The sequence below is a fragment of the Myotis myotis genome, unplaced genomic scaffold, assembly GCF_014108235.1.
Source record: "Myotis myotis isolate mMyoMyo1 unplaced genomic scaffold, mMyoMyo1.p scaffold_m19_p_3, whole genome shotgun sequence".
NCBI classification, from domain to species: domain Eukaryota; kingdom Metazoa; phylum Chordata; class Mammalia; order Chiroptera; family Vespertilionidae; genus Myotis; species Myotis myotis.
Genome location: NW_023416335.1, coordinates 207019762 through 207046489, shown reverse-complemented (window position 1 = coordinate 207046489; position 26728 = coordinate 207019762). Strand labels below are relative to the sequence as shown.

The window sequence follows — 26728 nt, the reverse complement described above, 5'->3', positions numbered from 1 at the left end:
CCACAATGGGGACAGGAGACTCTGGTGTTGAATTCAAAGCGTTAACCCTGGGGCTGCTCAGGTGGATCTGAATGCCTGTGAGCCACCACAGCTAAATGTCAGGACCGATAGTGGGGACAGGAGAAGAGATGGTACTGGACAGGCCGTCCTTTAGGCCAGGGAACCAGGGAAGAAGGCACTGGGGGGGTAAGGAGGCCTGGCTATCAAAATGCTTGGCAGGATCCCAACTCTGCACTGTTGGGATCCAGTAAGGTAAGAAATGGAGTGCTTGGAAAGCTACCAAGAGCACCATGAATGTTTGGACTTATTACTTATTCCGAGGCCGCTTGTGTTTTTTCTTCCTTTGGGAGGGGGGCCGAGTTGTAGGATGGATCCCAGGACAGTGCAGGCTTTAGAACTGCGCTGACCCCGTTTGATCCTGGCTCTTTAGCTCTGGGAACCTGGACCAAGCTCTGTAACCTCCCTGAAGAATGGCTTCCCCTACACATGACCGGGAGTGTCACCTCACCCTCCCTTCTCCTTTGCTCACTGTTCCAGCTGACCTTTTCACTGCCTTCTCTCAACACACAAAATGTGGGCCTCTGCACTCGGCGTCCCTGGGTATATGCAACTTCACGCATCTGCCCAAAAGACGCCAATCAATGTGTTGTTTTCGGACTATCCTATTCCAAAGGCAACTCCTGCCCTTGATTTTCCTCCGGAACATGTATCCCCATCCAACACACAAAATATGGCTTGTCACCTGTCTCCACCCATTAAAATGTAAACCCAGGAGGACAGGGATTTTGTTTTGGGTTTTGTTGTTTTTTTAAAAAATATATTTTGTTGATTTTTTACAGAGAGGAAGGGAGAGGGATAGAGAGTTAGAAACATCGATGAGAGAAAAACATCGATCAGCTGCCTCCTGCTGGGGATGTGCCCGCAACCCAGGTACATGCCCTTGGCCGGAATCGAACCTGGGACCTTTGAGTCCGCAGGCCGACGCTCTATCCACTGAGCCAAACCGGTTAGGGCTGGGTTTTTTTTAAATCCTCACCTGAGGAAGATGTGTTTTCTTTGTTGATTTTAGAGAAAGTATGGTGGCAGGGGTTGGGGGAGGGGCGGGGCAGTGAGAGGAAGAGAGAGAAGTATCAATATGAGAAACGATCAGTTGCCTCCCACACTGACCAGAGCTTTTTTTTTTAATTAAAAAATTTTTAAATGTCATTTGTTTTTAGGGATTTTGTCTTTTATGCACTTCCATTTCCCCCTTGCCTAACAGTGCCTTACAGGCTCACCTGGAGGAAAAGGATCCAACCTCTGCATAAAATCCTAAAGCGTGCCCGGCACAGTAGGTTCCTAGGGCTGCTGTAACAAATTACATGAACTCGGTGGCTTAAAGCAGGAACGTATTCTCAGTCCTGGAGGCCAAAAGCCCCAAATCAAGGTGTCAGCTCTCAGGGAGGACCCTTCTTTGCCTCTCCCAGCTTTGGTGGTTGCAGGCTGCATAACTCCAATCTCTGCCTGTCTTCACGTGGCCTTCTCCTGTGTGTGTGTGTCTTACAATGGCATGTGTCAGTGGGCTGAGGGGCCACCTGGCTAGTCTAGGACGATCTTATCTTGAGAGCCTTAACTTACAAATGTGAAGACCTCTTTCTAAACGTCACATTGACAGGATCCAGGGGTTAGGATCTGGAATATCTTTTTGGGGACCAGCATTCAACCCACTATAGTATTCAATAGTATTTATCACATGAGTGGGTTTCCAGTGGGAAGAAACATAAGACCTGGCCAGAGAAGACAGTAGAAAAATGTAGTCATTTGGAGCCAACTCTTGCTTTTATATAACTATGTGAGCTTGATTGAGTCACTTAACTCGCTGAGTCTGTTTCCTCATCAATAAAATGGGCAACTACTGCTAAACCTGAGCTGTAAGGTTAAGCAATGTACATGGATTCCTCTTAGGACAGTTCCTGGCAGTAGGAGGTGTTCTGTGGCACTTCCACTAACTTGCATGCTCAGAGGATTCTCGTGAGGTGCAAAGAAGATATTGAAAGTGAAAATGCCCTATAGACTGTATGGTACTTTATGAATACAGGGATTAAATAATTCAATTTAAACACTAATAACTGCCCAGCCAGTATGGCTCAGTGGTTGAGCATTGACCTATGAACCAGGAGGTAACAGTTTGATTCCCCGGTTAGGGCACATGCCTGGATTGCAGGTTCAATCCCCCGTGGATCTCTCATCATTGATGTTTCTATAGCTCTCTTCCTCTCCCTTCCTCTCTGATATCAATAAAAACATATGTTTTTTAAAAAAAGAAGAGACTTAAAAAACAAACAAACACACCAATAACTGATGCATCGCGACACATGGGAAATTACCTATTGTTGCCCTCATCCACAAACGCTCCCCAACAATAATGAGATGACAAATCTGGCTCCAAAGAAGATCTTTTACTGAAACCTACTGAAAACATTTCAGTCCTTGACTCAAATAAACTTCAACTCGGTTGACAGGCTGACGACTGAGCTAGGTAAAAGCTCCACCATGGCAAGATCACTCCCCACCGACGACGACATCAAAATAAGTTCATGACTAATGCGAGTGTGAATGTACTCAGGGTCTCTGTCCCATCTTCTTCAGAGTTCGATTGAGCTAGAAGAGAAAAAGGAGAGATAAGCCTTGTCCTACGGCGTGTGTGATCACCAGGGCAAAGGCTTCCAGGCCGGCCCTCTGAAGTCAGGGAGGGGGAATCTGATGTGAGTGTGGGCAGCTACTCTGTGGAAAGGCCCAGAGAGGTCCTCCACCGGACATTCACGGGACCTCTCACAATTCTTTCACACTGTTCTCCTCCTTGCCCTTCACACTCAACAGACACACCCCTTCCCTACACTGTTCTGCCCATTTTATACACAGGAAAGCAATTCAGTGGCTAGACTTGCCAGGGCTGTATTACTACCCTGCAGGAGCCTGGTGGCATGGACCACAGCAGAGCAGTGACCTCTGCTGGCGACTCAAAGCACCAGGACAAAAAGAGACCCAATACCCTCGCAGTGTTTGGCCTGACCCACAAGACCTCTCCTTGGGCAAGACATGGAATGCATCAAGTCTGTCAAAACAGAGCTGCTCCCTGTCCTCTGCCTGCGGAACTGGCCAGACCTGTCTAAGTTGCAAAATAACTGCCAAATGGGGAGGGATGGTGAGAGCAGGCAGTGAATCCACCCATATTAGGAAATACTACGGGAGGGAAACAGGGCTGCTGGCCACCCGCAGAGGGAGATCTTGGAAAGAGATGCTCCAGAGAAGGCTGACACAGCAACTCCTACAGGCCCAGCCCAGTCCTCACACCCTAAGCAGCAGCCAGTCTAGCTCAGAAACTTCAAGGGTCAGTTTGGGGCTTTCTTGAAAATAAAAAGAAAAAGATTAAAACTCCCACCTAGTTCCTAACTTCTGTCCCCAGCCCAGACACCTCTCTCAGACTTCTCACCTCCTCAAATTTATGAATCTGCCGGATGAAAAAATCCCCATAGCGTCTGGCAACTTTGGTGTCTGCAATGTGGATCATGTCCTGTGGGAAAAGCAAAGTCAGATCAAAGCGGTGCGGCGGAACCACTTACATACTTGCCGATAAGCACAATGCTAATTGCTAGATAAACCCAGAAAGTGCTTTTCCCGTTCATAGCAGCTCTTTGTAGATGACTGATTTTTATTTTCTTCTTGCTAACTCATTATTTTTATTTTGTAGTCTTCTTCAATGAACACGAATCTTTTGGCAATTAAAAACATTTAAAACAGCATTTCATCCTCATACACGGGTTGCAAGTTAGCCAAGATTTTACATTTTGTTCTTAAGCTCAAAATATTTTGTCGAACACCACTTTCCCTGTAAGTTCCTACATAATCCAAGTTAAGACCTAAGAACTTTCTGAATCTTTGACAGTATTTTTTTAAGTCAGGAATGAGAAAAAGTACCCCCACCCTCCTGCCCCAAAAGCAGCATTTTGCCAGACAAACCTGAACCAGGAAGAGAAACAATAAAAACAAAACATGCAGTTAAAACCTTTTCCATTTGGGACTGACTCATATTATAATTTAACCTAAATCTCATAGCAAAATCTTATTAATTATAACCAAGTTGCTAATTCTTGGGAGAAGTGTTTTATTGAAGACTACCCAGATATTTGGGACTAGTTCATCGGGTCACTAAGATATTACACAGGTATGCAGCAGGTTACTGATATTACCAAAGAATGTGTATATGTAAGCCACTGGGAATCAACTGAAAAAGAACTTTAGGTAGTTGATGTGATACCACAAGGGACCAACAATTTTGTTTGATTTTTAAAAGCAGGATTTAAAACACATTGAAACAATAACAACAACAAAAGAAGAAGAAAACACATTGAAAAACTTTCCACTGCTGATGTGTTTCTTCTTCTGGTGAGTCTGTTCATGTCAAGGACAGCTAAATTCTGACAAACACCACGTCTTCCAAAAGCCACAAACTCTAAATGAGAGGATTATGTTTAACAAGATGAGCTTCCAAAAACAAACTACCAGTCCAGCTGGTGTGGCTCAGTGGATGAGCGTCAACCTATGAACCAAGAGGTTATAGGCTGGATCTTACAGGAGGCAGCTGATCGATGATTCTCTCTCATCACTAATGTTTCTCTCTCTCTCTCTCTCTCTCTCCCTCTTCCTTCTACTCTGAAATCAATAAAAATATTAAAACAAAACAAAACAAAACAAAACACTCTCTACCCAAACTGACCTGGCAACCAGGTACATACAAAGAGTATGTTCACACAAAAACGTGTATGCAAATATTCATAACAGTGTTATCCACAATAGACAAAAAGTGAAAACTCAATTATTCATCAAATAATTAATCAACAAAATATGATTCAGCCATAAAAGGAATAAAGTACTGATCCATGCTACAACCTGGACGAAACTTAAAAATATGCTCAATGAAAGAAGCCAAACACAAAAGGTAACATGGTTTGTGATTCCATTTATATGAAATCTTAGGAAGAGACAAATCCAGAGACAGAGCAGATTCCTGGTTTAGGTGAACTGGGAATGACTGCAGGGAGTTTCTTTTTGGAGGTAATGGAAATAGTGCGGAATTAGTGATGATGGTTACACAACATTGTAAATATGTTAATAGTCATCTAAAACACTGTCAAAAAATTAATGATGTTTAAATCAACACACTTCTTAAAACAACTAAAAATGCAGAATAAATTAAATCTCCTTAAAGCATCACAGAGTTGAAAAGAGAATGAAGAACTATTCCGTAAGCAAAGCATAGAAGCCCCATCTGTGCGGAGGGCATTTGCTAACCCTAGAAAATTTGGACAGAGATAAACCAAGGCCAGGGCCAGCCTAACAGAAGACCCTCCTTATAATGCTGGGATCCTAAAGGGCTGCATCCTCAAGCTAAAAATAAACCAGAAGAGACCTGCCATCCCACTCCTGACACCAAGCAATGCTCTCCAAGGGTAGAGAGGTGAATAAAGGAAGAAGACCCATCCCCGAGACATTAGAGACACAGGTGATTCTTCTGATAATCTGCAGCCTAAGCTGCCACCGTTCTGATCCAGGGAACCACAGTCTTGTAAGCTCAGTCTATGTTGATTCCAGACCAGTAACATCTCTAGGCAACTTTAAGAGGAAAAAACAAATAAGCTCTAGAGAAATGAATATTCACCCTAGCCTTCAAAGAATGTCAACAAATAGTTTTTCAAGGTCAAATGAACCCTCTATAGTAGTGGTTCTCAACCTTTTGGCCCTTTAAATACAGTTCCTCATGTTGTGACCCAACCATAAAATTATTTTCGTTGCTACTTCATAACTGTAATGTTGCTACTGTTATGAATCAGAATGTAAATATCTGATATGCAGGATGTGAAAGGGTCGTTCGACAGCCAAAGGGGTTGCGACCCACAGGTTGAGAACCGCTGCTCTATAGTAAAAAATACTCAAGCACATAAGGACACACTGCACCATGAGCATGAAAGAATTACAGAAAGCAAGAAATAGAGCTGAAGAGATTAATTAGGATAGAATGATCAGTCAAAACAAAGTTATCCAGAATAAAGGAAACAAGAAGATGGAAGAAGGGTTTAAGAGACATAGAGAACAGAGTGAGGTCTATATACATAGACCAAAAAAAAAAAAAAAAAAAGAGCAAAAAACAGAAAAAGGAAAGGAAAACAAGAACATTTTCTTAACTTGTGAGTATATACATACGGGGGAAGTAAAGGGGGGAGGGGTATTTTATAGAAAAATACAATTCTAGGAATCTAGCATATTTTAAGTCTGGGGGAAAAACTCAAGAAAATAAAACAATTTACTTCTTTAAAAAACCTAACTAGGACATTAAAATGTCCAACTTGAACTTAAATCCCAACAGGGAAAACCAATACTGTTCCTCAACCCTCCTCTCCTCCAGAGAGGAAACCATCGCAATACTGCTTGTGCACACACAAGCATAAGGAAGGCTTAAAAACCAAAAACCAAAAACCTAAATGGGCCATTGACAGCTACCCCAAAAAGCCACATGTGCACTTTTTGCAATAGCCAAAACCACCCAAATATCCATTAGCAGCAAGAATGAAAAAAAAAAAAAGGCAGTCAAAAATTAAGGTAGATATTGAATAGAGCGATGAACATGAATGAACTATTGCTACACACAACACTGGATGCGATTCTCTCAAATATAACGTTGAACAAAAGAGGCTAAACACAAAAAGAGCACATACTGGCCCTAGCCAATTTGGCTCAGTGGATAGAACGTTGGCCAGTGGACTGAAGGGTCCCAGGTTCAGTTCTGGCAAGGGCACACAAGGGCACATACCTGTTGCAGGCTCAATCCCTGGCCCTGCAATCCTTGGTGGGGGGTGTATGAGAGGCAACCAATCAATGTGTCTCTCTCACATGGCTGTTTCTCTGTCTATCCTCCTCCCTTCCACTCTCTAAAAACCAATGGGAAAATACCTCTAGTGAGGATTTACCACAGAAAGAGCACATACACTGTGCTCTATCTACCACATAAAGCCCTAATATGCAGATAGACCTAATGGAGGAACAACCAAACAACCAGTCGCTATGACGTGCGCTGACCACCAGGGGTCAGGCATCGGCAGCAGGTGGTAGAGTGCAGAACACGGCAGGTGTTGGCCGCAGCGGGATGGTGGAGGTCAGCGGGGGCACCAGACGAAGGCAGGGTGCTGATCACTGTCATCAGGGTGAGCCTCTGGTGGTTACTGAAAATTCTTTGCTCCCGCAATACCGCCTGGTGCTCGCACCCACTACCAGCGTCACCACTCACACCTGCTGCCGCCAGCACCCGGCGCTGGCTCCAATCACACAGCGCCATCAGCGGGTGCAAGCCATGGCTGCCAGCCCCAATCGCCCCTGAGGGCTTCTCCACCTCCCCCTGCTCCTGAGGGGCGATCGGTGCCAGCAGCCGCCACTCGCACCCACTGCCGGCACTGACCCCAATCGCTCCACGCCATCAGCGGGTGTGAGCGGGGCCAGCGCTGTCAGCACACGGGAGCAGTGGCAGTGGGAGCGGAGCAGACAGAGGACCGGGAGCCATGGTGGGAAGGGCTAGATGGGGGTGGGGAGGATGGGCCGAGACCCACCCCTGTGTCTACCACAGCCTCTCGGCCCACAGGTCCTTTCAAGGTGCACGAATTCATGCACTGGGCTCCTAGTTCCATTATAAGAAGTTCAGGCTCCCTCAGCCTGAAATGCTTTTCAATCAAATATTTGCTTGGCTAATTTCCTCACCTCCTTCAAGTCTTAACTTCAATTTCACTTTCTCTACAAAGCTTATCCTGAGCACCTTATTTAATACTGCAACTGTGCCGCCTTCTTCTTCTTTTTTTTTTTAGAATTTACCCCCCCCCCCCATTTATTTATTGATTTTAGACACAGGAGAGACAGTGAGAGAAACATCAATTTGTTGTTCCACTTATTTATGCATTCATTGGTTGATTCTTGTATCAACCAGGGATTGAACCCACAACCTTGGCATATTGGAACAATGCTAACCAACTGAGCTACCCAGCCAAGCTGCAACCCATGCTTTCCACCACCACTACCCTGACTCCATAGCACTTGGCAACTTCTAATTTTTCATTAATTACAATGTTTACTGTCTATTCTTTAAAATTAGAATGTTAGCAAAAGTGCAGAAATCTTTGTTGATTTTGTTCACTAATGTATCCCAAATGCCCAGAACCGTGACTGGAAGACAGTGGTAGCTCAATAAATATTTATTGCTAATGCATGAACAGAAAGTGCCCCCGAGAACCTAGCCCAAGGGGCGACCATACCTTATCGATGTAGAAGTCAACCTCAGAGGCTGACTGAAATTCGCCGTCTAGGGCAGAGATGCCGCTGGTCCACACCAGGTTCTTCATTTTGTGCTTGAAGACAAGAAGCTGGATGCGGAACTCCTGCTCTGTGAGGTCGAGGAAGCCGGCCAGCTTGGCCACAGGCATAGTGGTGTAGAGCTTGAGGAAGCTACGAATGGTTGAGAGCTGGGCCTGCTGCTGCACTTCATCAGAAAACACCTTCAGCTGCTGCAAGAAGGGTTCCTTGTGGTAGTTGGGGTGCACATTGTCGTAGTTGGGAACTACAGGAGACAGGAATTTGGGGCAGGAATAGCTGAAAAGCTCCTCGTAGACCTGTGGGTCACCCTTCTGCATGCGTAGCATCTTATCCCCGTATTTCTCCCGCAGCTGGAGGTGAATGCTCTCATCGATACGCATAGGGTACATGGTGAGGGCGATGGCCAGCAGCGCATGCATCTGCTCATTCTGCTTGTTGATCTGGGGGTGAGGGTGAGATTGGAGTAGGGTCAAAAGAAATGGACTTTCCGAGGTCCCCACCATTCTCCCCAGCGCACTTCACAGATCCTTGACTTCCCCCCTTGTCTTGCACCACTCAGTTAACTTTCCCAATGTCTTCCCCAAGCCTTCCTCTAGCTCTACTCAATTCCGGCCTACTTCCGGGTCCTCCTTAGTTGTCTCCTGGATTCTGTCCTGGTAATTCTCAGTCTCTCCGTCTGCCACACTCATTACTAGCAGGTCAAGCCTCCACACCAGTTATGATCAATTCACCCAGAAACCTTTGATGGTATCTCCACGCCTAAGGTACAAAGACTAAACACTTCAGCTGGGTAATGAAGGTTTCCCCAGAATCTAACACCCAATTTGACTACTTTCTGCTCTCTAGCCAAAATGCTTTACTGTGCTGCTGCATCACCATACACTTCCAAGTCTCCACAGCTCTGCTCTGCCTGAAAGCTCCTCCCAATTCTATGCACGTCCTTGGACCCGTCCACCCCCATGGCAAACTGCCTGAGCACAATACCCTCATCATCTAACTCATTTTTAAACACCCACAGCCCAGAGAACACTCAGCAAATTGTTGCTGAATAAATAAGTGTAGGCACTGATGGGGATAAACTGGGGTTAAAAGGCACTGTCCTTACCAAAGCGTTCATGATCGGAGTTAACAGACATAACAAAAAACTCCTAAGATTAGGAGAGTAGACCAGCCATAAAGAAATCATTGTGCTGAAAAAGTATATTAAAATAACAAAAGTTTGGATGGCATTTACCAAAAGCAGTCAGAAGCCCCCTTACCATCTCATACTTGTATGTGGTCCTCTGGAACATGCTCTTGGTCCTCTGGATGTAAAGGAGAATGTTGGCAAAGACCCGGATGGCATCCTGGTAGCGACGCATCATCAGATATGCAAAACCAACATAATAGTATGTGGTGACCTGGCACTCGGGCACCCGGGAGTACATGCTCTGTGGAAGGAAATGGAAGTAGCACCCATGAGGCCCAAACCCAGTTCATCCCAGACAGGATCTGAAAGTGAATGGGCCCAGTGTCAGCTGGAGTCAGAGGCTCCGAGCATTGTATTCACCATTCACCAATTCGTTATGTGACCTGAGGTCTCCATTTTCTTAGCTTTAACAAAGGGACTGGACCGAGGAACCCCAAAATCTTTCAGCTCTAAACATTCTACACCTCAATTTTGCATTCTTCCTTGCTTTCTACTCCTTGCTTTTGTAAGTAAGCCCCATAAAGGAACAGATAAATTAGAAGACAGACACATAAGTCAAACAAAAAGGTATCGATTTTTATGTGGCTAGGCAAAACAACCATAACTAATCATATTATTATTTATACCACCTTAGAACTAAGTCTTTTGTGAATTAAGACTAGTGAAACTTGAATAGTAAATACCTGGCATTATCATTCTGTTTTGGAAACAGAATCAAAAGACAACTGAATATTTTAAGTAAACACCAAAGAGAAACCACCTTGTCCAGGTTCAGATTTTCACTGCAGTGGTTTCCCGGTTCTCAATTTTCAACTGGTCTAGGGAACAGGAGTCCTCTTTCCCCTCCCTTGTATTTGCCCTAACAGATGCAGACAGGCTGAGGAAACAGTTAATTACCTTCTTGTTCAGTTCGATATTCTCCAGCACCTTGATGGCCTGGTAGTAATCCCCCAGCAGGGAGTGCAGACGCAGAAGCCCCACCAGGCTGAAGTAGCCAAGCATCTTGTAGAGGGAGTGCCGTCCATACTCCCCGGCCACACTCTCGGGGTCACCTGCGAGAGACAGACACTAACGCTGCAGCAGGGAGAGGTAAGGAAGGCAGGCTTGAGCGTTGAATGTCACTCAGTAAATTCTTCACTCACTGCCGGCCTCTACAGCTTCCTGCCACAGGGAATAACTCTGCCTTCGAAGGAATATCAGGAAATAGCATGCCTGGCCTTAGGCTAATCTTAAATCTACCTACAGTTGGGTGGAGGGTAGCAGTTCTTTTATTTTTTACTTTTTGGTCCCAACACACCTGAGAATATGAGGCTCCCTCTCACCAAGACCTCCCTTCCCTTTTCAGGAAGCTCACAAGGTCAAAGCTATTTTCTTAATAACACTAAGATGCTATTTGCCTTTACCACTGAGTTGAAGTTTACACCAATGATGCAAAAACAATGCCAGGTAAAACTACTGACAACTTGGCATAAATCAGGCAATGGCACCAAACTGTACCCAGTCATTGTATTCTTTGCCACCACACCCTTGCAGTAAAAATAAATAATTAAATAATTAAATAATTAAAAATAAAAGAATAGCAGATTTTCCACAAAACACCATTTTTACTTGGGAAAAAAAAATGAGACACACAAAAACTATGGACATTTAGATTTAGGCATTTAGCAGCCATTTTCTCAAAAATGAATGAAGCCAGGCTGCTACACTTCCATGAAAGCAACTGACAGTGTTTGCTGCCAAAGAAAAATTTGAGCTTTTAAGCAAAAATTAGACTTTTATAAAATTTGTATCTTAAAACAAAACAAAAAACTTCTATCTGCCACTACGAGCTCAACAACTTCCAAATAAAGGCTTATCTGATGAGGCTGACAGGAAAAATAAGTGATTTTTAAAAAATTGTCTCACAAAAAAAATGTCTAACCAAGTATGTTAACATTTGGAAAGTTTTACAACTCAATGAACCAATATTTTACAAAATCATGCATGTGCAAAAGACCCATTCAAGCTGGAGAAACCAGCGAAATTTTTTTTTTAACCTCATCTGAGGATATTTTTCCATTGATTTTTTTTTTTTTTTTTTTTTGAGAGCAAGAAGAAAGATTGATGTAAGAGAAACACATCGATTGGTTGCCTCCTGCACAAGCTGGGCCGGGGAGGAGCCTGCAACCAAGGTTCATGCCCTTAACCAGAATTGAACCGGGATCTTTGGTCCACAGGCCAACGCTCTATCCACTGAGCCAAACTGGCTAGGGCAACCAGTAAATTTTAATGTGCCAAAGTAAAAGTTCACTGATACAGTTTCAGATTCCTCATGCAGCTAACCTGTAAGACACTGCTTGTCAAGTTTCACTGTGGTATCAAAGCACATCCATACCACCTGGAAAGGCTGCTAAAAACTTCTTTCTTTCCCAACTAATTACCTTTGTGAGGCCAGATTCCCCTCAATGTACTTCAACCAAAACAGCACATTGCAGCAGACGGAAACCAGGAGTAGAAATGAGAGCCCATCTCTTCTAGAAGCCAGACACCACAGAGATTTGTGAAAATGCCTCTCTGCTCAATGAAAAAACACCAACCAACCAACCAAAAACTTACATGTTAACTATGATCTTCTCAATCTATTAAGAGTGAAAAGCGGCCGAAACCGGTTTGGCTCAGTGGATAGAGCGTCGGCCTGTGGACTGAAAGGTCCCAGGTTCGATTCCGGTCAAGGGCATGTACCTGGGTTGCGGGCACATCCCCACTGGGGGGTGTGCAGGAGTCAGCTGATCGATGTTTCTCTCTCATCGATGTTTCTAACTCTCTATCTCTCTCCCTTTCTCTCTGTAAAAAATCAATAAAATATATTTAAAAAAAAAAAAAAGAGTGAAAAGCGGTCCTGACACCAAAACGTTAGAAAAGTGTGCCATCTTAACAAAGGCCCTGGAGAAACAGGAATGTTTATAAATGCACATCGCAGAAGTGCTGGTTCAGGCTGTCAGCCAACCGCCAGGCCCAGTAGCCCAACTCTGGCACTCGGTTACCATTCACAACCAAAGAGGAGCAACAGCCCATCCCTAGGAGGCGGTGACTCCTCCGCACTCCCTGCGGCCTCTGTTCACGTGGAACAGACGGCAAGCAGCACTCACCTCCGCTTGTGTACACCTCCAACTGCCGGTTGATGTTGGACTTGTCTACCAGGGAGTGAAGGACATTGAGGACACTGTGAACATTCCAGATTTTGGGATTGGAACGAAGGAAGTCAATCTCCTCCTCTGACTTCTTGGCGGTCTTACAGCGGTACTGGCTAAATGACTGGAACTGTTGGGAAAGGAGGGAAAGATGCAGCAGTGGCATAAACTCCAAGGTGACAGCCCAAGTGCACGATGCAGAGGGCGAGGCGATGCCCAGGACTACGGACTGGGGAAAGGTGAGGGTGAGAATACTCCTACTCATGCTACACCTCTCTGCACACTATTTGCTTTTTCAGAGCCATCTTTGATTAGCTGTGGATTTTGTTCATTGCCAAATGTTAGTTGTTCTAAAGTTAAGTAAAAATCTCTAAGATTAGAGGTAGTTTGTGAAAAAACAAAAAAAAACAAAGACACAACATTCATTTTGGAGTCAAACACAGCCTAAAGTTAGACCTGAGCTCCACAATGCAGTTAATCTGACCACCAGAATGAGGTGGTTTGTAACAGATTTCTATTCATATGTGGCTTTGCATATGAATGATGATGTGGTGGAAAGGGGGTAGATATCTGTTATGTGTGTGTCATCCAATCTGAGTCATCTCTGTACCAAAGACAAGATTTGGAGCAGTGGTTCTATCAGATCAGCACGGGGCTGGCTCCAAGGATCACCCAGAGAATAATAGCATAAGAGACCATCTGCTCAATCATAATTTTCAAAAAGCACCCTGGTTGATTCTGGTGCACACTCTGGTTTGGAAACCAGTGACCTAGAAAGGCTATAAGTCCTAGATGACCTAAGATTGTTCTTCAACTCTAAAGTAATATCTTCGTCTAAGAGTAAAGACAGTCATAAATTAATAAAAACAAGATAATCCTATATAATAAAGAGCTAATATGCTAATCTGGACGACATTCCAGACAACCGGAAACCAACCTGTGGACCTTCCCGATGAAGCCGGGGCTGTGAGGGGCTACAAGGGCCGGCCGAGTTACGAGGGCCGAGCCCCTTGCACGAATTTCATGCATCGCGCCTCTAGTCTAATAGAAAAATAGGCAAAGGATACTGATGACCATCTCAAGGAAAAAGAGGATTGGTCTATTAAAAGGGAAAATGCCAATCTCTTTAGTTGTCAGATAAATGTAAATTATGAAAATGAGATTTTTGTTCATTTTCCATCAAATTGATAAAAATTACACAGAAAAATTAACACCCAATATAGAAAGCGTGCTCCCCAAAGCTGCTGGTAGTCATATAATTTGATACAGCCTTTTGAGAGGGCAATGTATTACTATTTACTAAAATTCAAAGTGACTGAAATGTTATTGGTACATTTATTGTATGTCGATTATGCCTCTATAAAATTGATTTTTAAAAATTTAAAAAGCACCCTGGTCGGTGTGGCTGTTGGTAGGAGTGTCGTCCCATACACCGAGAGGCAACCAATCGATGTTTCTCTCTCATATAGATCTCTGTCGTCTCCCTTCCCCCCCTTTCTCTACAAATCAATGAAATGTCCTCAGATGAGGAGATTTTATATATATATATATATATATATATATATATATATATATATATATATCTTTGGGTTTGGCTCAGTGGATAGAGCGTCGTTGGCCTGCGGACTGAAGGGTCCTTCAATTCCAGTCAAGAGCATATGCCCAGAATGCAGGCGCGATCCCCAGTAGGGGGCATGTAGGAGGCAGCCGATCAATGATTCTCTCTCATCATTGATGTTTCTATCTCTTTCCCTTCTCCCTTGCTCTCTGAAATCAATAAAAATATATTTTAAAAATAATAAAATAAGATAAAAACATATCATTAGGTGAGAATTTAACAAACAAAAAACAACAACAGAGGAATCCACCGCCATGGGATATTTCAGTTTAGACTACAATGGGCATATTTTTATACCATGCACCTTTTTAATAACACAAGCAATGGCAGTAACAGCTAAAATCAGTTATTTAAAACGAGGCTAAGGGCTGACCAGATACCTGATAGATGAACTCATCAATGATATCCCAGAGCCACTGGTTGGGTAGTTCAAGGGGAGCAGGACCATCAGCATCTGCACAGAAGATCACAGAAAAGTCAGGCTAGAAGCAAGGACTTTGCCCACTTGGTAAGGCTGCAGAGCACATTTTACAATTTCTCTCTTAAAAAGACGGTAAGTCATGCCCTAGCGGTGTGGCTTAGTTGGTTGGGCCTTGTCCCATGCACAGAAAGATCGCCAGTTTGATTCCCAGTCAGGGCACATGCCCAGACTGTGGGCTCAATGCCTGGTAGGGGGATGTGAAGGAGGCAGCAGATCAACGTTTTGCTCTTACGTCAATGTCTCTCTCGCTCCCTCACTTCCTCTAAAACCAATAAAAACATATCCTTGGGTAAAAAAAAAACTAAAAAGGTTGTGAGTTTCCATACTTCCTTGAAACCCTGTCTAGCATCTCTTTTTTTTTTTTTTTTTAAGATATTTTTTCATTGATTTTGAGAGAAAGAGAAATATCAATGTGGGAGCCAAACATCCATCATCTTCCTCCTACAGGACCCCTACTGGGGACTGAGCCCGAAACCCGGGCATCGGGCATATGATCCACCGGGAATTGAACCGGAAACCATTCAGTGCACAGGATGGGCCCAACCAACTGAGCCACACTAGCCAGGGCTAAAAAAATCTTTAAAAAACTGTGTATCATAAGGCATTATCCCCTCTCCACCTGCACATTAAATCCTGTTAAAAAGAGCTGGGGGTCAACATTAGGCCTCATCACACCCTCTCCCTCCCTCACTTGCCCAAACCCCAGACTCACTAAGAATGTAGTTGAAGAGATTGCAGTAGTTATAATAGGATTCAAACCTCTGTTCCAAGGAAGGTCCCCCCTGTAAAGAGAGCAGAGACATCAGGACACAGATCATTAATTTCAATGTGTTACTAGTGGTGTCCATGAAAGCTGACAACAAATACAGAATTGATATCTGCTCTCTCCTTCTTAATATGCAAAGAGCACTCCAGCAAGAGGGAAGACAAAAAGTGCTGAGTTCCAAGAGACACTGAGTACCAGACCACAATGGTCAGGTTTTTGTTTTTATTATTATTTTTAAAGAAAGGAAGGAAGAGGGGGAGAGAAGAGAGAGAAACACTGATGCAAGAGAGCAAAGCATCAATCAGCTACATCACTACACGCCCCCTTACTGGGGATCAAGCCTGAAACCCAGGCATGTGCCAGACTGGGAATTGAACGAATCATCTTTCAGTGCACAGGACGAGGCCCAACCAACTGAGCCACCCTAGCCAGGGCCACAATAATCAGCTTTTATGGTAACAACCTTAACCAAACATTAGGCAACAGGCATGCACATCCTGCAAAGCAGAAGAAGAAAGATGTTCAGCAAACACAGTACTAACAAAGGCAAAAAGGTAAAACTGTGGGACTGTAAGGTAAGAAGAGACAATGCTACACTGGACTACACTGGGCCAGGAATGAAGAGGTCTTTAAGGTCCAAACAAAAACCTAGAAAACAAAATCTAGGCCAGGAGGTCAGCAAATCCACCATCACCTGTTTTAATAAAGTTTTATTGGAATGCAGCCATGACCACTCCTTGCCTACAGCACAGTTGAATAAATTCGAGAGATCATTATGACCGGTAAAGTCTAAAATACTATCTGGGCCCTGGCCAGTTTGGCTCAGTGGACGGAGCGTCGGCCCGCAGTCTGGAGGGTCCCAGATGATTCCGTCAAGGGCATCTACCCCGGTTGCAGGATCGATTTCCTAGTTGGGGTTGGGTGTGAGGCAACCAATTGAAGTGTCTCTCTTATATCAGTGTTTCTCTCTGTTTCTCCCTCTCCTTTCCACTCTCTCTAAAAATCAGTGCAAAAACTTGGGTGAGAATTAACAACAACAAAAAAACTTAAGTGGACAAGAGTGGAAACCGAAACCAGCTGAGCAACTACTCAGTAGTTCAGGTATGAGATAATGCCTTCAACTATCAGCAGTGGTAAAAGTAGTGGTTTCAAATAGTATGTTGAAGGTACAGCTGAACAAGATTTGCTGCAAGCTTGATGTCAAATGAGAGAAAAGTCAGGATTGATACCAATGCCCGGCTGGTGTGGCTCAGAATTGAGCATTGACCTATGAACCAGGAGGTCAGGGTTTGTTTCCTGGTTGGGGGATGTGCTCTGGTTGTGGGCTTGATCCCTGGTAGGGGGCGTGCAGAGGCAGCTGATCAATGATTCTCCCTCATCAGTGATGTTTTTTTCTTTCTCTCTCCCTCTCCATTCCTCTCTGAAATCAATAAAAATGTATTTTAAAAAAAAGAATGATACCAAGGTGTTCAGTCCAAGCAACTGGGTGACTGGTGGTATCATTTATTGATAATGAACATGGGTTAAACAGGCTGAGAGAGAAAATAAGAGTTCAATTTGAAGCGTGTTAAACTTTAGATGACTGTTAGACAGCCAAGTGGAGGTGTTGAACAGTAGAGTAAAATCTGGATCTGGAGAGACTGGAGCCTAAGAGATTTGTAAGTCACTGGTGTATATAAATACTGCAGATGCTTTTTTTGTTTTGTTTTGTTGTTGTTAATACTCACCCAAGGATATTTTTTCCATTGATCTTTAGAGAGTGGAAGGGAGGGAGACAGATGGGAAGAGAGAAAAAGAGAAACATCGATGTGAGAAACACATCGATTGGCTGCCTCCTACACACACCCCAAGTGGGGCCAAGGATTGAACCTGCAACCCAGGTATGTGCCCTTGACTGGCAATCAAACCTGTGACCCTGCATTACACGGGCCAACACTCTAACCACTGAGAAAACCGTCCAGGGCAGTGCAGATTGTATTTTAAGAGGCTCAGGCACTCTAAAATTTATAAATTAGGAAGAAAAGAATTAAGCAAGTGCCCAAAGTTGAGGTAATGTGGTAAAAAGAACCCTGGTGTCACAATAAGACAGATCTGGGTTCAAATTTATCAACTAACTGTAGGAATTAGAGAAAAAGCAACCTCTTTGCACCTCAGTTTGCCTATTTTGCAGGATCACTGTGGGAGTAGACACGTGGATGTATTCCAAGAGCCCAGCACTGTGCCTGGCAAACAGTGACAGTTTTATTTATGTTTCAGAGAGAAGAAGGCTCCGTGGCAATGCACAAGGGAAAAAAGGACATTCCAAGGAGAGGCAGCACAAGGTGCTTGGAACACACTATTAGGATGGCAGCCTAAACCAGTGCACCGTGATGAGTGCCCAGCCAAGGAGAACTGGGGATGGAAAAACTAAAAAGGATGGACAGGCCATGCAGTGTTATAGCTTGTCTGGAATAGATACCCAACTTTCTAGACTCAATTCTCCCACTGCCATTTCTTAAAACATGCCAACCATTCTTGGGCACTGTGTTCTGGGGACTGTGTTCTGAGGACAAAATGGCAGAAAGTTAAAAAAACTGCCAGCAGCCCGGCTGGTGTAGCTCAGCGGTTGAGCATTGAGCCAGGAACCAAGGGGCCACTGGTTCGATTCCCAGTCAGGGCACATGCCTGGGTTGCGGACTTGATACCCTGTGGGGGGCGTGCAGGAGGCAGCCCATCAATGATGTTCCCCTCTCATCATGGATGTTTCTATCTCTCTACCCCTCTCCCTTCCTCTGTCTCTAAAATAAATAAATAAATAAATAAATAAATAAATAAATAAATAAATAAAATATCTTTTAAAAACAAACAAACAAACAAAACCTGCCAGCAACGTTTAGATACTCACACTGACTTTAGCATATATGTGCCTGTAGTATAATTCTTTGTACAAAATCAGGAAGACAGCATCTGAAAGAGATGGCAAAGGGGTACTTTAGTAATCCACAAAACAACTAGGGAATTCTGGCAGTTTTAGCTCCTTGGGGTCAGTAAAGGGATAAACGTGATTTCAGAGACTGAACAGCTAAACTCTAACACTTACACCTAAAAATACACCCAACAAGAAAATTTGTTTCTTGAGGGAAAGAAACTAGACGTGGGGTATGAGCACAAAATACACTAGACAGATGTATTATAAAGCTGTGCACCTGAAATTTATATAATGTTACTAACCAATGTTACTCCAATAAATTTAATTAAAAAAGAAAATTCATTTCTCATTTTACTCTTTCAACCTCATCAATTTAATTCAGGCCCATTCCTGTTCACCATTTAGAGACTTTCGCCATACAGTTGCTTAAATAAACCAGCACATAAGTAAATGGTAACTCCATGAAAATCAACATGATGCTACCTATCAAATTGCAAATACATGGGTATCACTGACTTAGTTGGAACTTGGCTAGCACCTGGGAACCTCGATTTCAGAAGGGCTCCCCCCACTGTGCCTAAACTGTTCCAACCATATGGTTTATTCTCAACACTGACTTTTCCTTCTGGGAGTCTGGAATGTTGGGACATGTTAGGCAGAGTGTGTGCCTACATGACCAGGCCAGATAACATCCCTAGACACCAAGCCTGTAATGAGCTTCTCTGGCACTCCATCCACTCGTCCTCCAATCCCGTTTGAGGAGTTAAGTGTGCCTGTGTGACTGCACGGGATGGACTGTTGGAAACTTGCGCCTGGTTTCCTCTGGACTTCAGCACATGCACCTTTTCCCTTTGCTGACTTTGCTCTGAATCCTTTTGCTATAAACCTGATAGCTGTGGGGACAACTACACACTGAGTACTGAGTCCTCCCAGCAAATCATCAAACTTGGAGGTGGCCTTAGGAATGCTGAAGATGCAGAATATGTACTCTCCAAAAATATAATGAATTTTTTTAAAATGGAAAGGGACATTTAGTTTATATGAAAAGGGAACAAAAGAGCTACAGTTAAGCCTTGAATAACACAGTTTGAACTGTGCAAGTCCACTTATACATGGAATTTTTTCAGTAAATACCTGTACTATTTTTTTATTGTGGTCAGGAGACTGTAGATGAAAAGGACCAACTATATGCATTGATCTGTGCCATTTGACATAAAGGAAACAAAGGTTTCTGAGGAATCAAAAGTTATATGCAGATTTGACTGTGTGGGGGTTCGGCACCCCTAAACCCTACGTTGTTCCAAAAGTCAACTGTGGTGGTACATCTATACAATGGAATACTACGCCGCTATAAAAAAGAAGGAACTTTTACCATTTGCAACAGCATGGATGGAACTGGAGAGTATTACACTAAGTGAAATAAGCCAGTCAGAGAAAGATAAGCATCACATGATCTCACTCATATGTGGGATATAATGATCAATATAATTTGATGAACAAGAATAGATCCAGAGACAAATGGCAGGGGAGGGGGGTTTGGAGAGCAACCAAAGGACTTGTATGCATGCATATTAGCATAACCAATGGACACAGACACTGGGGTGGTAGGGGCTTGCCCAGGGTGGGAATGGCTGGGGGAGGGGGAGGGTCAATTGGGGAAAAAGGAGACATATGTAAAAGTTTAGACAGTAAATAAATTTAAAAACAAAAACAAAATACAGCCCTAGCCAGTTTGGCTCAGTGGATAGAGCGTCGGCCTGCAAACTGAAAGGTCCCAGGTTCAATTCCGGTCAAGGGCACATGCCTGGGTTGTGGGCTCAATCCCCAGTGGGGGACTTGCAGGAGGCAGCCGACCCATGATTCTCTCTCATCATGGATGTTTCTATCTCTCTCTCCCTCTTCCTTCCTCTCTGAAATCAATAATAAAAAAATTTTTTTAAAAAGTGAACCGTATTCCTATTTGCATATGTATGCATAGACTATCATGAGAAAGATAAACAAAAAAATATAACACTAGATGGCCCCAGAGAGATAAACTGAAGACTTAGGGACAGAAGTGGAAGGGGAATTTTTATACCAAATCTCCTTTTATACCCTGGTGTACAGTGAAGCTTTACCTGTTTAAAAGTACATTATGAAACTCCTAATGTTCTTAATATAATAATATTACGTTCTTTATAGGCAAATAGGCTCTATAATATAGGCTCTATATTATATAGAGTATAAGGTCTGAACAACATGAAAATAACATTTTTTTCAGAGTGAGTTCTAAACCTGTGTAACAATGATGATACTAATAGTAAGTTAAAAAAAACGTTAGGAAAAAAGTGCAAGATGTATACATTGAAAACTATAAAACGTTGCTAAAAGAAATTAAAGACCTCAATACATGGAAAGACATTCAGTGTCCATGAGAACTTAATATTAAAATGGCAATACTTCAGACTAGCTGGCGTGGCTCAGCGGTTGAGCATCGACCTGTGATGAACCAGGAGATCATGGTTCAATTCTTGGTCAGGGCACATGCGTGGGTTGTGAGCTTGATCCTGGTAGGAGACGTGCAAGAGGCAGCCAATCAATGATTCTCATCATTGATGTTTCTTTTTTTAATTGATTTCAGAGAGGACCGGAGAGGGGGAGAAGGATAGAAACATTAATGATGAGAACCATTGATTGGCTGCTTCCTGCACACCCCCTACTGGGGATCTAGCCTGCAACCCGGGCATGTGCCCTTGACTGGAATCGAACCTGGGACTCTTCAGTCCACAGGCTGACGTTCTAGCCACTGAGCCAAACCGGCTAGGGCAATGAAAATATTTTTTAAATGGCAATACTCCAAAAGGAGAAAAAAAAAGAAATAAAATAAAATGGCAATACTCCCTCAAATTGGTCTTCAAATTCTACACAATCCCTATAAAAATCCCAGCTGAGCCCTAGCCGGTTAGGCTCAGTGGATACAGCGTCAACCTGCGGACTAAAGGGTCCCAGGTTCGATTCCGGCCAAGGGCACATACCCGGGTTGTGGGCTCGATCCCCAGTGGGGGGCATGCAAGAGGCAGCAAATCAATGATTCTTTCTCATCATTGATGTTTCTATCTCTCTCTCCCTCTCCCTTCCTCTCTGAAATCAATAAAAATATTTTTTTTAAAAAATCCTAGCTGACTTTTTTGCAGAAATTGATGAGCTGATCCTAAAATTCATATGGAAATCCAAGAAATTAAGAAAAATCAAAATAATCTTAAAAAAGCACACCTCTCAATTTCAAACTGCAAAGCTACAGTAATCAAGAAGGTGTAGTACATGCCCAGCCCATGTGGCTCAGTGTCAACTCAGGAACCAAGGAAGTCAGGGTTCGATTCCTGGTCAGGGCACATGCCCAGGTTGGGGGAGGCAGACAATCGATGATGTTTCTCTCTCATTGATATTTCTATCTCTCTATCCCTCTCGCTTCCTCGCTCTCTCTAAAAATCAATGAAAACATTAAAAAAGAAAAAAAAAGACAGTGTAGTACGAGTATAAGCCTAAAGCTAGGCATATAGATCAATGGAATCAAATTCAAAGTCCAGAAATGAACCCTTCCATTTACATGATAACCAATTTCGACAACTGTGCCAAGACAATTCAAGGGGGAAAGCTTGTTTTTTTCAAAATTGGTGCTAGAACAGCTGAATAGCTGCATGCAAAAGAATGAAGTTAGACCCTCCTGCTTCACATCATATATAAAAGACACCATCAGAAAGTGAAAGATGGGAGGCTGGAAAGCCCATCCCAGAGCCACTGTAAGGGCCCCCCAAATTTCAGAGGGAAATGGAAACAAGTCAAGATCAAAGATCTCACCCTGGCCAGTGTGGCTGCATTTAGAATGCCGGCCTGAGCTCCAAAGGAAGGGTCATAGGTTCAATTCCCAGTCAAGGGCACGCACCTAGATTACAAGTTTGATCCTAGCCCTGGTCAGAGCGGTACAGGTGGTAACCAATTGATGTGTCTCTCTAACATCGGTGTTTCTCTCTCTCTCCCTCCCCTTCTACTCTCACTAAAAAAAAAAAAAAAAAAAATCAATGGAAAGAAATATCCTTGTGTGAGGATTAACATAAAAGTTCTTTTTTAAAAAATATATTTTGATTTTTTTACAGAGAGGAAGTGAGAGGGATAGAGAGTTAGAAACATTGATGAGAAAGAAACATCAGCTGCCTCCTGCACACCTCCTACTGGGGATGTGCCCACAACCAAGGTACATGCCCTTGACCGGAATCGAACCCGGGACCCTTCAGTTCGCAGGCCGACGCTCCATCCACTGAGCCAAACTGGTTAGGGCAGATCTTAATTTCAGCTTTCAGCATGTGTGAGAGATCTCTGTCCTCTTCATTTATTCAACCTTCATTCAAGAAGTTACTTACCAAGGGTCTACGATGCACCAACCCCTAGGGAAATAACATGGTGAGCAAAACAGACACAGGTCACCCTGAGCTTCTAATGACCCGTCAGAGGATCCTACCCAGCACACAGACAGAGTGCACACCTACCGTTGCCAACCTGTGGAGCAATGGCTTCCGCCTCAGGCCAAGGCGTATTCTTGAAGAATCTTTCTGTCAGCTTCGTCCAGCTGAAAACCAAGCAGAATAATTCTAGAATTTGAAACAAAAGGACCCAAGAGCCATTCTCACATTTTACAGACGAGGACCTTTGGCTCAGAAAGGGGAAGATGTCACAGAAATAAAGCCAGGGCCAGAGCATCCAAGAATACAACTTTCCTCAACCCAACTCTACCTCAGACAATCTGTCTTAATACAGTGAAATACTCCATTTCTATCAGTGAGGCGCCCCAAGCTCTTCAAGATCATCTCCTGCCTCTGCATCATGACGCTGGGTGCTTGCAAATCCCTGATTTGAGAACTACTTTTCAGATTCACCTCCTCGCTCCCTTAGCAATACTATTTCTTTCTTTTTTTTCTTTCTTTTTCTTTTTTTAACATATTTTATTGGTTTTTTACAGAGAGGAAGGGAGAGGGATAGAGAGTTGGAAACATCGATCAGCTGCCTCCTGCACGCCCCCTACTGGGGGTGTGCCCGCAACCAAGGTACATGCCCTTGACTGGAATCGAACCTGGGACCCTTTAGTCCATAGGCCGACATTCTATCCACTGAGCCAAACCAGTCAGGGCAGCAATACTATTTCCACTTACTAGAGTACTGTGCCTCCTCCCTCTCTCCAAACACAGAAACAAATCTGTTTGTTGCAGTCTAGACCACAGCTGACCTAGAGCATCCAACCCACACACCGCTGCCCAACATGCTTCACAGCCCCCGAGAGGGTTATGTTCATTTTCTTTCTCCTGATTCCTCCAGCAGCTACTTCAACGTCCCTGATTCTCAGGCTCCACCTCTCCCTTTCCTATTAACACACTCAAACTCCCCTTCAAAACACACAACAAAACAAAGTGTCTCCATAACCCTGTAAGACCTCTGCACTTACAAATTCGCCTTTCTCAACCCCCGTTTCGCGTGTCCCACTGTCATCTGGCTTCTGCCTCCACCACTCCACTGAAACTGACTTTGTTAAAGTTACCAAAGTACCTTCTAAGCCGGGGAGGGTGGGAGGGCAGGAGGGGGGTGGGTAAGAGATCAACCAAAGGACTTGTATGCATGCATATAAGCATAACCAATGGACATAAGACACTGGGGGATAGGGGAGGCCAGGGGATTGTCATGGGCGGGGGGGGGGGGGGGGGGGGGAAGGAGACATATGTAATACTTTTTGTAATACTTTAAGCAATAAAAAAAAAAAAAAAAGGAACCAAGGGAAAAAAAAAAGTACCTTCTAAGTTGTCAAATTCAAGTGGCTCCTTTCTCGTCTCAATCTTGTTAGAGCACTTAACATCTCTTTACCATTTCCTGCTTCAAAGTCTCTTCTCTCTTTAGTTCCTATGACACTTCTTTCTGATTTACTACTACTTTTCTCACACTTCTTTGCTCACTTACTGTCCCCTCTGCTATTTCCTTTCTTTGCTCTCCCCTCAAAACATCTTTCCCAGGGTGCCAGCCGTTTTCCTCACTACACGTTCTCCTAGGGGAGGAATACCTACCACATGCTTGGCTAAACCACTCTCTCTCTCTGCCTGCACTGTCCAGTACAGTGCTGTCAGCCAGCAGCCCATACCTGTTCTCATAGATGTCCTGGATCTCATACACTTTCTGGTCAATGACATCACTGGAGACACGACTTGCCTGTAGCTCATACACCTTCTGGTCAATCAAATCTGACACGGTTTTGTGGAAATACTGGATGAAGTTTTTGATCACTTCGGGGATCACCTGATAGGTCTGCTGTTCATACTGACGTTCATAAGCCAGATCCTGCTTTGGATCTCCTAGAGGTTGGATATAATAAATAAATATTTTACAAAGTGCTTTCCAACCCACATATATAACAAAAGGGCCAGATCCATCACCCACATTAAGCTCAAACTTATCAAATAGGATATAATTCCCCCTTTAAATACTCAGATGTAATCCTCCCCAAAGCACTCCCAATCCCGTCACCCTATTTCTTCACAACATTTACCACCAAAGTTACTTATTACCTGTTTCTCCCCCTCGAAGCTAAAGTCTACATGGGAAAGAACCTTGTCGGTCTTGTGTGCAGATGTACCCTGGGGACCTAGAAGAGGTGTGTGTGTTGCAGGAGGGGGAAAGACTGTGGAAAGGGAGAGTAAGTAGTAGGTATTTAATATTATTTGAATGGATAAATTACTGCCATTTTCTACCTATATGATTTGGTAGGAGGAACTAAACTTCTCTGTGCTGTTTTCTCCTCTGTCAAATGGAGACAACATTAATATACATGCTTTACAGAAGGGTTGTAAGGACAAAGTACCCAGAACAATGCATAGCACTTACTAAGTCAAACCAAGTCACTATGACATTTCAAGAAACCTCAGAAACCTTCACAAAAGATTTCATTTGGGCTTGGTTTTTTTACAAGATTTTCTTCTTCGGCCAACAGTTTGAACAACAACAGAACCACAGCCAGGTCAGTAGTCCTCCCCTTCTAGGGTTTCCAGGTGGGCCAGGAGGAAGGCTGGTTTACAGGCTGCACACCGCCCTCCTGCTGGGCGCTAATGACTGACTCCAGCCCAGACATCAAGAAGCGGTTTTAAACAGGTGCCCGTCAGCGCTGTTCCCAGGCGTTAATAAAGGGGCCCGTCCCTGCAGGCACCCAGCTCACCAGACGAGTCTCACCTGTGTGCATATCATAGTCGCCGGGGTAAGTATAGGGATCATAGGCGGCCTGTGAACGAGAAAGACAGGGGCAGTCACCAAGCCGTGAACCCAAAATGCTCGTCCCGGGGCCGGTGTGTCAGGCAGGGTACTAAGGGTGCAGAGTTGGGTGAAACAGCCCCTGCCTTTCAGAAACCCGCACGCCCGCAAAGGGAGACTCGGCACACAGTGACAACACAACCTGGCGGGGTAGCAAGCTGGAGCAAAGCTAGGAATCAGCAGGATTTGACAAGACCGAGCCCCAGATATAAGAAGTGCTCGACTACAGAGACACAGCCCCCGTAGCCAGCTTCCGTCCCGGGTCTTGGAAAAGAAGAGGACGGGGAGACCGGACACGGGAAGTGGGCGGGCAGACGGGGCCGATGAGGAGCCGGGAGGGGTGGCCGCGGCATGGGCGCGCGGGCCGGGCGGCAGGCAGGAGCTGGCCGCGGCCCGCGGGGGCTCCCAGAGGCCGCCGGGCCCCGTCTCACCGCGGGGCGCCGCTCCCAGGGAGCCCGGCCCCGGTCGCGGAGCCCAGCGCGCGCTTAGGGCCGGGTTACCTCGGACTCGTAATCATCGGCGGGGTAAGACATGACTGCGAGGCTCGTGAACACAGCCGGAGAGAGCGGAAGGAGTGTCCTGCGCCTGCGTCGCGAGACCGGAAGTCCAGCCCCGCCCGGGCCCGCCCGGAAACCGGAAGTCTTGCCGGGACCGCAGGCACGCTCAGGCTGCCATGTTAGGAAGGGCGAAGACGACAAACGCCTTAAGTTTCCTTTCTTCTCCAAATGGAGGCCTTACGAGGATAGTGACCCTGAAGTTATTGCGTGAATTTGGAAGTAAGGACATAAAATAGTTCGGCATAATATACTATGGGCAAAGAAACCCAAAGTTTTGCCACACAAAAGATGGCTGGCAGCTTTGGTCGGCCGATTTCTCGCCTGAAGGGAA

At 44.4% G+C, this 26728-nt stretch overlaps 1 protein-coding gene across 2 annotated transcripts; it reads right to left on the bottom strand.

Annotated features, from left to right (window-relative positions):
* Positions 1 to 2419: 2419 nt before the first annotated feature.
* Positions 2420 to 26464, bottom strand: EIF3L (eukaryotic translation initiation factor 3 subunit L). 2 transcript variants are annotated; one of them, XM_036298883.1, is made up of 13 exons: positions 26341 to 26464; positions 25763 to 25811; positions 24681 to 24891; positions 23047 to 23126; positions 18500 to 18561; positions 15562 to 15631; positions 14749 to 14822; positions 12709 to 12880; positions 10478 to 10632; positions 9651 to 9821; positions 8334 to 8831; positions 3473 to 3553; positions 2420 to 2640 (listed from the first exon to the last, which is right to left on the bottom strand). In XM_036298883.1, the coding sequence occupies exons 1-13, from the start codon at positions 26371 to 26373 to the stop codon at positions 2602 to 2604; spliced, it is 1695 nt and encodes a 564-aa protein (XP_036154776.1). In that variant the 5' UTR covers positions 26374 to 26464; the 3' UTR covers positions 2420 to 2601. The 2 variants fall into 2 exon arrangements, with proteins under 2 accessions (XP_036154776.1, XP_036154774.1); XM_036298881.1 differs by lacking the exons at positions 23047 to 23126; positions 25763 to 25811; positions 26341 to 26464.
* Between the last annotated feature and the right edge of the window lie 264 nt (positions 26465 to 26728).